Source organism: Ambystoma mexicanum, chromosome 1p (assembly GCF_040938575.1).
Source record: "Ambystoma mexicanum isolate Mex_15411 chromosome 1p, UKY_AmexF1_1, whole genome shotgun sequence".
In the NCBI taxonomy this organism is placed as follows: Eukaryota; Metazoa; Chordata; class Amphibia; order Caudata; family Ambystomatidae; genus Ambystoma; species Ambystoma mexicanum.
In genome coordinates, this window is record NC_090921.1 from 1,052,591,537 (window position 1) to 1,052,607,744 (window position 16,208).

Below are 16,208 nucleotides of genomic sequence, written 5' to 3' on the forward strand. Positions count from 1 at the left end.
CACACACACGTGCCCAAAAACACACTAAGGGCACAGGCTTGTACCCCCACCCATGGGTGCCATAAGGGTATCCCATGGGTCTGTACACCAAACCAAAAAGAGAGCGGCACCGCCAGGAGTACCACATAAAATCCTGTGTGGAAAACGCGACATAACACACGATAAAAACAAGGACAAGGATGTGGAGGCCCTGTCCCTCTGATGCATTGCCAGCATCACATGCAAATCTACTAAGACTTTCACACATGGCAATAGAAGGCCAGCTAGTAACCCCTCCACAATACACACTACCACCATCAGAACCCATCAACATGTATAACAGTGCCTCTCCATCCAGCATGCTTTTGTGTATAATGCTGCATTTGGGATGCTCAGATGTCTCAAGTGCCCACGCCTCATCGGCACATGATAGAAATTTTGAACGTGGAAGAAAATCAACATGCATAAATAAGTATGGCAGCCTTCCAACACATAAAATAAGTCATCCTTCTTAGTTTAAGAGAAGAAAAAAAAGAAAATCTTCCAATCCGACTAAGGGTATAAAGCAGTACATTTTTCAAATTTACTTACGGGGTTCCTGTGTATACTTTGTTAACCTAAAGAATTAAACTGGTCCTGAAGACGGCTAAAATAAGAAAGAAGAGACACTAGGGATAGTGTTTAATGATGGTTTTTTTGCCGGAACATATGTAGACAATCCAATGGATAGCAATAGAAATCCTAACATATGAGATAGGATAACAGCTGGCTCTCTGTTTAGTTATTGGTGTACAAGAACAGCAAAGACTGGTGAAAACATCACAATTGCCAAAAACTGTGTACATATATATTTATTTTATGTCACGAACTAACCCCACGATCTGGTAACATATCGGATTGTAAAAGTGTTTGAAAATTAGTTTTATGTCGATGTGCCTTGTGGAAAGTGCACATAACGTCTTGAATTGCTTTTGTTTATGAAGTATTAGGTGGTTGAATTATCTTTTTTTAAATTAGTACAGTTTTTGTACAGGCATGCTAAAATGTGTTGCGCCTAAATTTTCAAACACGATTGTGAAAGACCTCCGGATATACAGCAGATTGAGAAAGGGGTAGTTGGTCTTAGTTTAATTGTGTTCTGAACATCCACACAGGAGCAGAGAAATATGCATGGTTTCCTCTGTTCCAACTAATCAAATCCAACCTGCTTTTCGTACAGATTCCAAAGTGTCAGAATTCTTTTTTTTTCTGTGTGTTCCTAAAGACAGTTTTGCTTTTCTGCTTATAAATCCAGGACTAAAAGTCTGAGAATCGAAAGAAAAACAAGAAAGAACTGGATGGCCAACTACTAAATGGTGTGGCATGTATAGTGATGTGTAGGAGGGTAGAACTAGGTATGGGGGCAACAAAAGACACACGCATGGACTAAAGCAAAGAGTTTTGGCTGATATAGGCACTTGTTTCATATCCCCACGTACTCCAATTACGTGTCTGGTATGACCTCATATGCCCACGAAGTACCATAATCTCAGCGAGTGACAGAATGTGGCTCTCGCATGCCCAAGTATTGCTATGATGTAGCAGGTAATGTCATGAAGGCCCAGGTGTCGGTATTAAAATCCCAACTATTCACACCATTTCAGTATTCCCATCAAATAACAACTATTTACACTTGGCAGCCAATACCCAGGTTATGTATAGTTAGCAAAGTAGTAGAACCACCAAAATCAGTCAATAAAAGTTACCATATCAAAGCCAGAGTACATTTTGCCCAACCAGAACATCAGTGCCCTGTTCGCTTTTGCCCTCTTAGCTCAGTAATGCCAGATACTATAATGCCCAGTGACCACAGCAGTGGCAGATTCAGTTATGCCCAGTTAGTATGGAAACCTTCCAATAGGTATACTTATCACAGTAAAACCACCTATCTACGGGTCCAGAAAGCAGAATATTCCATTGTGAATAGGTGTTTATGATGGTGGGGAACGGTATGTATGTGTGCCCAGGCACAGCTATTTTCAAAGTGTGCCATGCTAGGGACGATATGGGAATAGTTTCTTACCTGTAACTCCATTTCTCCAGCATTGGTATCTTTCATGGATTCACATGCTTAGAATATTCCCCGTCGTCAGGCTGGGAATCCCCGGTACATTATATAGACCCTTTCCCGTAGGAAAACTTTTTCGAAGCTTATGCGTCCTATCCACCTCGTTTTGTATCATGCGTGCCCGCGCCGTCAGGGCGTCATGATATAAATACAGGCCCCGCCCCCGCGCTCCCTCAGATTTCGGCCCCCAAAGTAGTGGGGGAACCGGTTTGCATGTTCAGGGGAGGCAGGTGGGCGCATGTGAATCCATGAAAGATACCAATGCTGGAGAAATGGAGTTACAGGTAAGAAACTATTCCCTTCTCCAGCATTGGATCTTTCATGGATTCACATGCTTAGAATAGATTACACAGCAGTACCACCCCCAAAGAGGAGGCGTGCATGCAAACCCATATACTTTGTTCGCAGAGCCCGTTCCCTATGATCATGTATACATCAGTAATAGTTAACACAGGAAAACGAACCACATACAGTCACAAATTCCATAGGATGCAACCCCTCAGCCGGGGCTTACCTTACTGGAATAGGTGTCTAAGCACCGCCTGCCCCATCCGGGTATCTTCGGCATGTTGCTGCGACAGGCAGCAATGGCGGGTAAAGGTGTGTGTAGCCGCCCAGGTAGCCGCCATGCAAATGTCCCCCAGAGGGACTCCGGCCCACAGTGCCGTCGACGATGCCGCTGCTCTAGTTGAGTGAGCTCTTGGCCGTCGTAGAAGAGGTTTCCCTGCCCTAGAATGGCAGTACGAAATGGTAGATGACACCCATCTTGACAGTCCTTGTTTCGAAATGGCTTTTCCTTTAGCACCCAAACCATAGGCCACGAACAGCTGTCTTGTTTCTCTGAATGGTTGCGTACGATGGAGATAAAACTTAAGGGCCCTTTTTACATCCAATGTGTGTAGCATGCGCTCCGCTCCCGAGCATGGCTCCGGAAAAAACGTAGGCAACACAATAGAGTGTTTATGGAACACCGAAGGAGCTTTTGGTATAAACTGCGGGTTAGTGGCTAGGACTACCTTGTTCTTGAAAAATCGTAAGTATGGCGGATCTACCATTAGAGCCTGGACTTCTGAAATACGTCATGCTGAAGTGATGGCCACTAGGAAGGCCAATTTCCACGACAGAAACTTTAGAGACGATGATGACATTGGCTCAAAAGGAGGCTTCATAAGAGATGTTAAGACCAGATTGAGGCTCCACTCCGGCGGAAATTTCTTCTCTGGCGGGAAACTCCGAAAGAGGCCTTTAAGGAAGTGTTTAATCAGGCGGTCGCTGAACAAAGGTGCCGAGTGCCGTCGACGAGTAAACCTGGAAATGGCTGCTAGGTGTACTTTTATTGAAGATCTCGACAGGCCCTTTTGGGCTAAGAGCAGCAAGTATGGAAGGAGCTGTTCTGGCTTAATCGATTGCGGGGCCAAGCCTGGTTGATCCTCACACCATTGACAGAAACTTTTCCATTTGTACGCGTATGAGGCGTTTGTGGAAGGTGCTCTTGCCGCTTGTAGTATACGCCGACAGTCCTCCGGAATCGTTAGCCGACCAAATTTGGCAAAGTCAGGAGCCAGGCCGTCAACTGGAGGCTGTCCGGGTCGTGATGCCAAACAACACCGTCCTGTCGAGACAGAAGGTCGGGGGGTCTTCTTGAATCTCATCGGTTCCGGTAGCAGGTCTGAAAACCACACCTGTCTGGGCCAGTATGGGGCCACCAGAATTACACGACATGGGTACCTGAGGATTCATTGCAATGTCCTCCGGACCAGGGGAAATGGAGGGAATGCGTACATGAAATTGTTCGTCCATGGGAAGGAGAACGCATCCCCCAGAGAGCCCTTCTGAGGCCATCTGCTTGCGTACTGATGGCATTTTTTGTTGTTCTTCGTTGCAAACAGGTCTATGGACGGGTGTCCCCATTTCTTGAATACTTGTTGTAGTTGCTGGTCGTTCAGTACCCACTCGTAAACTTCGTTCATTTCTCTGCTCAGGGCATCTGCTTCCACGTTTCTCACGCCTGGTAGGTGGAACGCCAAGATTTTCATGTTGTGTTGAATGGCCCAATGCCAGATTTTCTGTGCCTCCGTCGATAGGGATCTGGAACGTGTCCCTCCTTGTTTTCTCAAGTAGAACATCGTAGTGGTGTTGTCCGTCATGACACGCACCACCGAGTCCCTCAGTTGCGGAAGAAAAGATTTTAGAGCCCATCGCACTGCTCTCAGTTCTAGCAGGTTGATATGCAGAGAGGACTCCTGCAAGGACCACCGGCCTTGTACCTGTAACATATCCAGATGAGCTCCCCATCCGCTCAGCGATGCATCCGTCACCACCGTCTTTTGAAACTCTGGTTCCAGAAGAGGCATCCCTTTCGTTAGATGAGTAGACACTCTCCACCAGCCGAGTGCTTGAACTAGTTGTTCGTCGACGACCAGTCTGTCGGACCAGCGACCTCGGCTCTGCGCCCAACGGTCCGCTAGAAATTCCTGGCAAGGCCTCATAAACAGACGGCAGTTGTTTATTAGCGGAATGCAGGACGACATGGTCCCTAGCAGGGACATGTACTTGCGCACTGAGACCTTGGTACCGCCTCTCCATTCCGAAGCCTTGTTTTGAAGTTTCTGAATTCTTTCGCTGGATGGTCTCACCAGGCTTGTGTGTGTATGAAACTCCGCTCCTAGGAAGACCAAGGTCCTCGAAGGCTCTACGGAGGACTTGTTGAAGTTGATTGCGAAGCCCAGTTCCTGTAAGAGGGACATTGTGGCTCGTAGACGGTCTCGTGTTTGTTCCTTGGATGAACCTCTGACCAGCCAGTCGTCTAGATATGGATAGACATGATGACCGTCCTTCCTTAAATGGGCCGCTATAGGGGCCAAGCACTTGGTGAACGTCCTGGGGGAGGACTTGAGCCCGAAAGGGAGGACCTTGAACTGAAAATGCTTTTTCCCCGACGACGAATCTTAAATATCTCCTGTGTCGTGGGCGTATTGGAATGTGAAAATAAGCATCTTGAAGGTCTAGTGATGATAGATAATCCATGGGTTGCACCGACCTGATAACCTCTTGGAGCTTTAGCATTTTGAATTTTAGGCTCTTTAGCCACTTGTTGAGTACCCTCAGGTCGAGAATGGGCCTCCATTTGCCGTTTGGCTTTTTTACAACAAAGAACCTGGAATAAACTCCTTGTCCTTCCTGTGCTACAGGAACTCTCTCTACCGCCCCTTTTTGCAACATAAGCGCCACCTCTTGTCGTAGGACTCGGAGGTGGGGCTGTGTCGAGAATAAAGGAGGAAGACGCGGAGGCTTGTCTTTGAATTGCAGCGCATGACCCATGCGAATCGTGTCTAGGACCCATCGATCTGTGGTGATGCATTTCCATCGGTCGAAGTGATGAGAGACTCGACCCCCCAGGACGTTCCGGAGGCCGTCATTGGTTGTTGGTTTGCTTGGTCTTCGTCGACGACTGACCTGAGCCTCGCCGTCTGGAGGCTTGATAATCCCTGCTTCTACGAGCCGACTGGGACGCTCGTCTGAACCCTTGTGAAGAGTAAGAGGGCCTGTTGAATCCACGGTCCCTCGAGGCTCCAAAGCGGGAGTTTCCAGAAGCACCCCTGAAGGGGCGAAAAGAACAAAAATTTCTACCCGTTTGCAGGGCGCCGAGGGACCTAGCAGTATCCGTGTCTTCCTTCATCCCTTTCAGCGCTTCATCAACCTTTTCGCCAAACAGGTGTTCCCCTTCGCATGGCATGTCAAGGACTTTGTACTGTACTTCAGGACGGAAAGTAGTACATTTGAGCCACGCTTGCCGACGAAGCACTACTCCATGGTTGATTTGTTTGAACCCAGATTCTGCTAGGTCAACTGCGATATTGATAGCGTGGTTCGAGGCCTCTTCGCCATCCCGCACCAGTAACATAGCTGCTTTCCGGTGTTCGTCTGGCAGGTGTTCTAGGATAGGGGCTAATTTGTGCCACATTTCCCTATCATATCGTGACACGATTGCTAAGGAATTGGCTGCTCTTACTGTCGTCGCTCCGACCGAGAGCACCTTCTTTCCAAAGGCGTCCTGTCTCCTAGCCTCGCTTTCTGGTGGCGTTGAACATTTTTGCTGGACCCTGGCCTTCCTAGCCGCTGCCGCCGACACCACCGAGTCAGACAGAGGCTGTGATGTTAGTCATTTTGGAGTGGACTCCGGAGCTTTAAACTTTTTCTCGATCCGTCCCTTTATGGCAGGCTCCGAGAACGGATGGCGCATCGTTTTGAGACCTTCTTGCCACACGTGGTCCAGGATTGGGATGGCAAAAACCGATTTTCTCCTTTGACCCATATGGTCAAAAAGGAAACAGTCTTTCTTCTGCTCCTCCGGAATCAAGCCGAATTCGGAACAAGCTTTCCCCATCATTGCATGGAAGGCTCCCACATCATCCGGGGGAGATGGCTGTGACTGGCTCCTCGTAGACTCTACCTCTACATCCGAATTCCATGTCGGGTCCCTCGAAGGTGACAGGGAGATGTCTGACCCTGAGTCACCCAGTACAGAATCGGACTCCGACAACTCACCCTCCTCCTGCGCTCGAGGACGATCTTTTACTGCCTGGGGAGCCGATGGGTGTTTCGTCGTCGATCGAGCCGTGCAAGTTTGCTCGTCGACGGAAGGTACAGACAGAAGTGACGATGACGTCCCGGGCTGAGGGAACTGCGTATCCAGCCGCTGCAGGAGCTTCTGAAGAGTATTAAGCACATCCAGAGACAAAACCGTCTGGGGGGTCAATAACTTAGACGATATCGGTACCACACCCCCGTTTGCACTCGTCGCCGTCGTAGTCGTAGTCGACGTGGAAGGCCGTAAGCCTAAATCCGATGGTTGCAGAACCAGATCACCTTCTCCTTCCGCCGAGCCAGCCGTGTCTGGCTGCAGTAAGACCTCCGGGGGGATCGGGTCATAGACCTCGGGCAGCCAAGCCATGGACTGAGTCTCCGTCGACGGGGGAATCCCCACCGCTGCTGCTTGAACGGTAATAGGCATCGTCAATGACACCGAGGTCGACGAGCAAGTCGTCGTGGTCGAGCCCTTAGACTTCGTCGTCGATTTGGATGCCGACTTCCCGGCTGAGGCTTCCCGACTCATGGAAGACCTGGGACGGTCCCCTGAGGAGGATTTCGACAGCGCTAGCCTCTCCGTCTTAGATGATGAGGAGGAGGACTTTTTATGTGATGAGGAGGAACCATCCCGTTTCCTCTTATGCTTGTCCTCAGAGCGCATTTCAGCTGGCCGTACCTTCTTCGATGGAGGTTCCGCCTTACCCCTGGAGGCCGTGGAGCCAACTTCCGAAGCCGGGTAGGCCCCTGCTCCGTCATTAAGCCAGTCGACCAGCCTTCTTTTTCGGTCCTTAAGGGTTTTTTGGGAGAAACCCTGACAAATTTCACATGTATCCGCCGAGTGGTGCGGGTGGAGACAGTAGATACAGTCCATGTGGCCATCACCTTCATAAACCTTTTTGAGGCCACAGGTTGCACACGGGCGAAATAACGCTTTTCCAGACATAATTCGCCAGAATTTGAACTTCGCCGAAGCGAAACAGACAAAAACAACCTATTTTTCACTAGTAGTAAAACGCGAGGATCCCACTACTTTGAAAGACGGTTGAAATCTGAGGGAGCGCGGGGGCGGGGCCTGTATTTATATCATGACGCCCTGACGGCGCGGGCACGCATGATACAAAACGAGGTGGATAGGACGCATAAGCGTCGAAAAAGTTTTCCTACGGGAAAGGGTCTATATAATGTACCGGGGATTCCCAGCCTGACGACGGGGAATATTCTAAGCATGTGAATCCATGAAAGATCCAATGCTGGAGAAATGTAGGGTGTGCGTGTGAGAGCTTAGAGTAGGGTGTGTGTGTAGTTCTGGGAGTGGTTTTACGTACGGAGTGCTGCTGGGGACACTGTGTAGAAGCACACATAAATTACAGGGTAGTGTAGTTGACCAGTGTAATGCCGAGAAGTCTTGTGTTTCTGCAGTGCACAACTCAGTGTGTGTGTTTGCAGGGCTGGAGGTAGTGTGTGGCTATAGTCTAATGGCATGTGCAGAGTTGGGACCGTGATGTGGGCTGATGCTAGAACTGGACGTTTAATGGTAGGATAAGTTTACAAATAAGATAGACAAAACAAAGAACTAATGTCCAATACTTTACAATATAGTAGCTTCCATTGCCATAGGTTGGAAAAGTCGCCAATCAAACACGGTCTCTGTATTTGCTATATATTAAAAAAACACCATGTGCATCTCCTCCATCTACACTCTCATGGCAATAGTAAGAGCCAAAACTAACAACTAGGAAAAACAGGTATGCAGGTGTCCGACCCTTATTACCACCTCCATGTGCTGTTATGTTCAAACCAGAGGTAGTGGTAGCACATCATAATCTACTACTGTGTTATCAAATCTGAAAGGGGCAACATTTTCATTACAGTTAAATATGGGGATTGAAGAACGTATGCATTACAACAAAATTGCCCTCCTTTTAAAAACCAGAAATGCATTGTTACTTGCCTAAAAATACCAAAATCTATTTTTTTTATTCTCTGAAAAATAATTATAAACTCCAATCTCAAATCTCTATTTGGAGCCCTATGAAATCTCAGCAACTTAAAACCTTAGTCTGAAGGACAAGCAAGGACAACTCTTTGATCCCCCATCAATGGAGCAGCACCCTGTTTCTGGAAGGGGACGGCCGCAGTGCCTACCAGTGCACACTCGCCTCAGGTTCTCCACTCACCTCTGATCCTCCAAGGTCGGTCTTCACCCAGCCTGGATGGAGGGCGGTGCACATAATCCCGTCTGCTTTGTATCCGTATGACTGACAGTTTGTGAGCATGTTCAGAGCAGCCTGCAGGGGAGGGTGGGAAATTCAGGATGGAGAGGAGAGTTGAAGGTTTTACAGAACATGTTTTTTCCTGTCACCCCTTCCCCCCCAAACTGGTTGATACTTTAGGACACATTCCCATCGATAAATGTTCCTGGCTGTCGGTAACTGGTTTAATAAGCACCCGGGGAGAAAAAGAGAGCTACCACTTCATCCCTCATCAACTCCAACACTTCCGTTCCCTGGCCCCTTTCAGATTCAATCTCTTGCGGTCAGCTCTGATGCTATTGTCGCATGCACCTTGTATCGGTTTGCTGGTGTTTTAACCTCCAAAGGTTGACAGAAAGCGGGGGTGCAAAATGTGCGTGTGGAAAGAATTAGGGTCCTGAGGAAGTGCAAGAAAGCCACATGAATTTACTGCCCCCGACAAACACAATGAGCCACCTGTGCATGCTTGATCTAGAAAGCACACTGGTCTCTATAGTGCCTCATTAGGTGAAGAAGGCTTATACCTGAAAATACAGATGTGGAGTCATCGGGCAAATGTCAATCGCCAGGTCAGGAAATGCAGTCCAACCACCCATAACATTTTTGTATATACTTTCAAACCATTGATCCAAAAACATGATGTTGGTATGTGACATTGTGCTGCATGGTCTGTGGGAACACCTTACCTTGCTGCACCGATAGGACAAAACTGGGACAAAACCAAACGATAAATGGTTTTTCTCAACTGATCCCAGCAAAGTGGACACATTGACCAGGGCTGCCTTTCCGCAGCCCATTGAAGCACCAGCGTTCTCCTTGGCAGACTTCTTCAGCAGGGGCAGGAACGCCTGGCAAGAGAGAAACACTGGGTTAGGTACGAAGTTGCCCGCTTCAGATAGTGCCAAAATCCAATTATAAAACCAGAGGTGGAATGCAGATTTGTGGTACAAGTTCCCTGCCTCTCGAAGTTATTTGATTTTATTGCTCATAGCACGAACCTAGCTCAAGGGCAGCGGAGCACTTTACAACCGGAAAGTGGCAGAATTGGGCATGGCATTTAATACATTAATACAGTAATGTTGGTGGAGGGAGAGGGATTTTTTATACCTCCAGGTAGTATTGTTCAAAGAGACACGTTTTTAATGTTTTGCGGAACTGGACGATGGTAGGGGCATTTCGAGCCTCTACAGGGATTCAGTTCCAGATGTTCGGGGCTTGGCAGGAGAAGGACTGTTTGTGAGTCTTATCTTTGCAGGCTAGCATAGGACCCAACCATTTAATCATTTTGCTACTTGAGGTGCGAGAGCCTCCAGGAGGTATGGAGTTTAGCTGCCAAGCATGCTGCGTTCCGTTTTAGACCGCTTTGTAGGTGATATATGCAGTTTTGAGTAGGATTATGGCAGGGAGGGGGAGCCAGTCAACCGTGTGCAGTGTTGGAGAGATACAGTCGAATTTCCAGGCACCTGTAATGAGGGTGTGCTGTTTGGAGGGGTCAGGCGAGAGGTTCGACGCCCTCTAAAGAGGGAATTTCCTCCATGGATGTGTGAGATAACGAGGGATTGGACCACCATACTGAATTAATTCAGGGGAATTAAGGGTTTGATTTTGCAGAGTGTGTGGATCTCTAGCCATCTGGTTTGTGCCTTTTTGGCTATGTGCTTTTGGAAGGAAAGACTACCATCACAAATTAAGCACTGGGATTTAATAGAGTTTGACACATGATGAGTGAATCCTTCCAGGCACATGCCATCCAGCTATTGTGTGTGTGGTGGGGTGGACAGCGTGTATGGTGGGGTGGACAGATAAGGACAAATTCAGTGTTGGTCGCGTTCAGTTTAAGGAAAGCATTTGGCATCCGATAGCAGCCAGGCATTTGTGGATTTGAGCAATGTCCTGGGGCCACTGACCTTAAAGTACAGCAGACAGTCATCCGCATACTGATGCATGGCTATGTTGGGGTAATTCAGGTGAATTCTCAATGGTTCCATGTATAGATTGCGATGAGCCCCACTGTACATGTTCTGCTAGTGGTACGGTTTCTCATGCCGGGACAAAGTATATATTGTTGCTTGCATGCTACAGCTCCCATATACATATCACCACATCGGTCAAGGGCCCAGTACACAATCTGTGCATGTACCATGGAATTCAGGCAGGAGGTGGCCACATCACTAGTCATGCCCAATGATCATTCTTGGGCAACTGAACAACTACAAGATGTGACCTTATCTCCGCCCACAACTCTCAGTAATTTGTGACGTGCAGAGCTGTAAGGAATCTCAAACATCCCAAAGTCCTCTCTTTATACAGGGTGACCGTACGACTGATCTCCTGACCCAGTCTCCCACGCTATGAACAGGTGAACGGGTACTTTTGGTTGCTCTGCAGTAGTCGTACCTTTGCCACCAAAAGTGGTCCGACCACGTTAGTGGCGTAGACATCCAACATATCTTTGGCATCTGCAGTTTCCAGTGTGCTTGGGTGCATGATCCCGGCATTATTGATCAACACATTCAGCCCGGCTCCATTCAAGTGCTTCTCCACCGCCTCTGCTGCCTCTTTGGCGCTTTTGTCATCCGTAACCTCTGCAACGAAAAGCACTTAAATGTATTTCTGTTGTTCAGACTGGTGAATCAGGCAAGTTGGAGAAGGTGTGGCCCATGTTCACTGCTGGCAATCTTCCCTTTTATCATCATCATCATCCACCTCACACCTGCAGGATTTGCAAAGGCAGCCTTCTCGCTGGCGGAAGGCTCAAACTAAGCAAATTAGACAACACAAAATATGCCCACCAAGCAGAATGAAACATTGGGTTCATTTATACATCAATGAATTTTGAGTTGATCTAGGGGTTGGGAGAAGCTGTGGGTACTAGTACTGAACACTGTCTGAAAGCCTGGATTCACAAAAGTCTGGAGAAGACATTTTAACCACAATATTTAAAATAAAAAAATGGGAGACCTAGAGATTTCTGAAATATGGTCAGTGACTCATTCCAGTTTACATTCAATGAATTTGCCCTGCACCCCTGGAGTGTATAGTGCCTTAGACAAATTGAATTTGTTAAAGCAAAGGGGTGGCAAATCTGGTGGGTTAAGTGTAATTCCTAGAATATTTCAAAGCTGTACGTGTTTTGATCAATGTGTAGATGCTATAGACCAGAGGCTTTCTCTATACTAAATACAATCATCGGATAGGTCCAGACTGTGCTGGATAGTGCTGCACACACAAGATAATTTACTCAAAACGGAGGGTAGTGTGTGGTGCGTAGGAATGCATGTTTGGGGTGAGGTGGTGCTTCTAAAATGCACATGTGCATTACAGACAACTTGTGTACCTGTGGGAGGTCTACGGCACCTGGGTCACATTTCAGCTTCTAATAGCAGTGCCTGGCAAATGCCCAATACTTCTACATAAGATAAAACTGTCGACTTACCATTGCTTGCTTTTAACAGTACTTCAGTGAAGGACAGGCATAGTTCTTCTAAATCGAGTGGCGCAAGTCATATATTGTTAAGACATTTTTATTACACCAGTAGTATGTTTACAGCTCCAATTAAGTTATTAGCTCTTAGAAATTATTGGCAGGCACAGAGTGAAGCCTTTCATGGTAAGGCTTTATTAAAGTGGTCTCAAAGAGTTCCCATGAGGAGGTGTTTTAGGCCAGGAGGGACAGAAACTGGGTGGGAATGGCTATAGGGACTAGTATAGCCATGGACAATCAATGGGTGGGCAAATAACCAAACACCTTTAAGATGTGTGTCCCGCAAACGCCATTTCTCCCCATCTGTACTCTAATACAACAGTTCCGGCCTAAAGCCCAAACTAATAAATGCGTTCATTCACAGAGGGTGTCCCCGTTAAAGGACACCCGCATAAACAAACGACAGGGTGGCCGAGGGAAAGGGAACACCGCCATTTGGGTGGACAGAATGGATACACCAGAGCAGGCCAGAAGACCAGAATCAGGTACTAGGGGGCTCGAGCGGGACGATGGCGGGGTACAGGAAGTGGTGTCGGGAGTGCTGGGGCAGGAGTCGAAAACTTTTGCCCACAAGGTCATGTCCTGTGTGAAGTCACCTGCAAGCATGACCCCGATCCTGGACCCGATTAGGTACAGATAGATGTGCACTACATACGGTCGGAAAGATGGATAGCCTCCTCTCAGCCCGTGAGAGGTTAAATCCTTGGGCAGCGGGTTGCAAAGGCGTTCTAACAGGAGCACAGAGGGAGCACGTGAACACCTACCAATTACAGGCCCTACAAGGAAGCAGCAAGTCTATGAAGACCGAATAAAAAAATAAGTTCAGCAAAAAATATTGAACAGGCCAACATAAGAGCATGTTCCATTTAAACCATGCTTGTGAGAGGTGTCCTGGTAGTGGGGTGTGTTTTGTGGGGTTGGTGGGAGGGGGGAGGGATCTAGGGTAGGGGTTCCAAGGTGGATGACTCTGCTGGGATGTGGTATATGGGAGTGGTGTCCTCACGTGGAAGGGTTTGCAGGACAAAGTACATACAAAGGTAGTGATTAATAATAAAACGCATCTGGTGGATATTTGTTCAGTGTTTATTTTACCAAGGACCGGGGGCCCTTGCAAAGAATGTGTTACTGTAATAATGAAACACTGCACCGTACTACAGGTTTGCATTTTTCACAACTCAGTAAAACATACAGTATCCCTACTCTCCATCTCAATGGCACTTGTTTAGGAGACAGGGATTTGTGAATCAAGTGTGGAGCTGAAATTGCACTTCTTTCTAGAATAATTTCTGGTCTTTTGTTTCAAGCTTCTCTTGGGGGGGTGGGGTTCAACATACCTACACACCATTCATTTATTATTTGACTATTCCTAGCAAAGAGAAGCAAACTCTAGTCACATTAGTGCCCCAGAGTTCAGTCACACAGACTTACCAAGCTTTATCACCACCAGGTTGCAATGTTTTGATGCCAACTCGTTTAGTGCCTGAAAAACATAAGGGAAGGAGTCAGGAAGCAAGACCATGCAGTGTGTGCTGGGTTTTAAATATCGCAAACCTCGTGAAGCAGGGAGCACTGCACAAGGAGGCTACTGTAATAAGAGCACAATTGGATGGATAGGCAATAAAGGGAACACTTGGAAGGACCCGATTAAGAGGGGATGCAGGTTATGGAGGCAAAACCAGACACAGTCTTATTAACTTGTAGGCAGACCACCTGATGTTGTCACCACAGGACTGTGCATTCTTGCAGGTTTACACGAGCCTTGCTTGCTAACTGCTCCCGTGGTCTGCATCGGCAGGCACCAGTGGTGGAGCTAGGCACAGGCTTGGGAGGGCAAAGTGGGACATTTGAAGGCAGAAGGAAGTACTTGGTTGTAACACTCAGACTCCCAACAGCGCGCAAAGGGGTGCTACAGCAAGTCAAATGTTTTGCATTTTTGAGTAGAGTATTTTATTTATATACAGGAGATACAAATTTTCTTTTGATCACTAAAGAAAATATAATAGATAACAAATCAGATTTGACGGGACGCAGTGCGCTTCATACCATGGGGCGAGTTTGAGGGACATTGTGACCAGGTTGTGGAGGGGGAGTAAATGGAAGAATACATAAGTGGACATACATGGATTATGGACAATCAACATTGAATATTAAGTGCAGGTAGGCAGTACGGCCAGCTGTGCTTGTGAAGTGACCATGATGGGTGAAGTGCTAAAATGCAGTCAGAGGAAGTGAGTAACAGAGGCAGGTTGGAGGCGAGGACATTTTATTTTAGCTAGCAAGCAGATAAAGGGTAACTCAGGAGGTAGGCTTTTAATTCGGACCAATCCGTGTGGACTGTTTCTCAGATGTCGGGTGGAACAGAATTCCATGCAAGTGGAGCAATGAGGGGGAAAGCGCGCAAGCGAGAGGAAACACAGGAAGGGAGAGAAGCCACAAGGGTAGTGAGGAGACATAGCAGAGATTAAAAGGTTTGTAAAGTTCGATACAGTGGTGCCTTACCATGGATGGATTTGTCAACCAGGAGACGAAATTTATATCTGGCCCCGTTTTGCATCATCAGCCATCCAGCCTGGTGACGGTAGGACGAAGTAGGTGTGAAGTGAGGGAGTTCAAAGAGAGTCTTGGTAGCAAAGTTAATGATCTTGTCGAAAAGACAGAAAGCATAGTTGGGGAGACCAAAGAGGATGCTGCCACAGTAGTCCGGTTTAGAGAGAAGACAAGTGTGGTTAAGAGCTGCTTAGCAGTGTTGAAAAGAAGGAGGTGCCCAAGTTCAGAATATTCAGGAGGTTGAGGTGAGTTGCTGTAGATGAAAGTACAGAAGGTGTAAGAAGAGTCAGAGGACGCAGAGGTTGCTAGCTTAAAAAGAGTAGGGGAGAGGGTCAGGTAGGAACTAGATAGGCAGAGGAAGAGAAGAGAGCTTGCTTTGGCAGGGAAGAAGAGTACCTCTGTTTCAGTACAGAACATTCGAGAGTGCAAAGCCATCCAATATTTAATGGCAGAGAGACAGTTGGAAACGTTCGTAGAGGGATGGAGTGTTCAGGAAAAGAGAATTAAATGTGGGTGTTGTCTGTGAAGAGTTGGTACGAGAACCCAAAGGAGGAGATTAGTGCCCCAAGAGCAGAAGTGTACAGTGTAAAAAGTAGCGGACCCAAGACAGAGCCTTGTGGAACACCACAGTTAAGGAGGGAGTTGAAAGGTGTTGTTGCTCCAGGAGACATTGGTGAGGTGCAATGTAGTATTCAATCCAGGCAAGGGCTCGGTCGTGAATCCCAAGAAGAAAGTATTACTGAAATCAGAGTGATCAACAGTATCAAAGACAGCACAAGTCAAGGAGAATTAGGATAGAGGATAGGTTTGAGAGCATAGCAGAGTTGGACACATTCATGAGAGAAGTTTCCCCGAGTGCGACAGGAGCGGAAACCTGCTTGTAGGGGGGTCTCGATGGTTGAGGAGGTCTGAAATTTCTAAGACGGTTGAACACACACCTTAAGAGCACTTTAGTACAGAAGGATAGACACAGTGCTAAAGTTAGACTATAGGTTCGGGTGAGCCCTTTGCTTTTTTAGGAGAGGGATGACCGTGGCTGTTTTGAAAACAGATGGAAAGCAAACAGAGTCGAAGGACAGGCTGAAGAGTTCAGCGAGGTGAGAGGGCACTATATTTAAGTTCAAACACTCAGTAGAAAGGCAGCAGCAAAATATGTGCAGTGGCTGAGGGCAGAAGCCTGCCCTGACCATATCAATACCCGCCCAATGACATGATGCAGCCAATGACTAAGCGCTCTCTGCTCAGCTTT

At 47.4% G+C, this 16,208-nt stretch overlaps 1 protein-coding gene across 1 annotated transcript in view; it reads right to left on the reverse strand.

The window, feature by feature from the left end:
• LOC138447932 (C-signal-like) overlaps window positions 1-16,208 on the reverse strand; it is a 73,417-nt gene that overhangs the window by 30,014 nt on the left and 27,195 nt on the right. The window contains exons 2-5 of the mRNA XM_069604460.1: window positions 13,841-13,892; window positions 11,326-11,513; window positions 9,615-9,776; window positions 8,854-8,964 (exon numbers count right to left, since the gene is read on the reverse strand). Of these exons, the coding sequence (XP_069460561.1) occupies window positions 8,854-8,964; window positions 9,615-9,776; window positions 11,326-11,513; window positions 13,841-13,892 (513 nt within the window). The remainder of the gene's footprint in view (window positions 1-8,853; window positions 8,965-9,614; window positions 9,777-11,325; window positions 11,514-13,840; window positions 13,893-16,208) is intronic.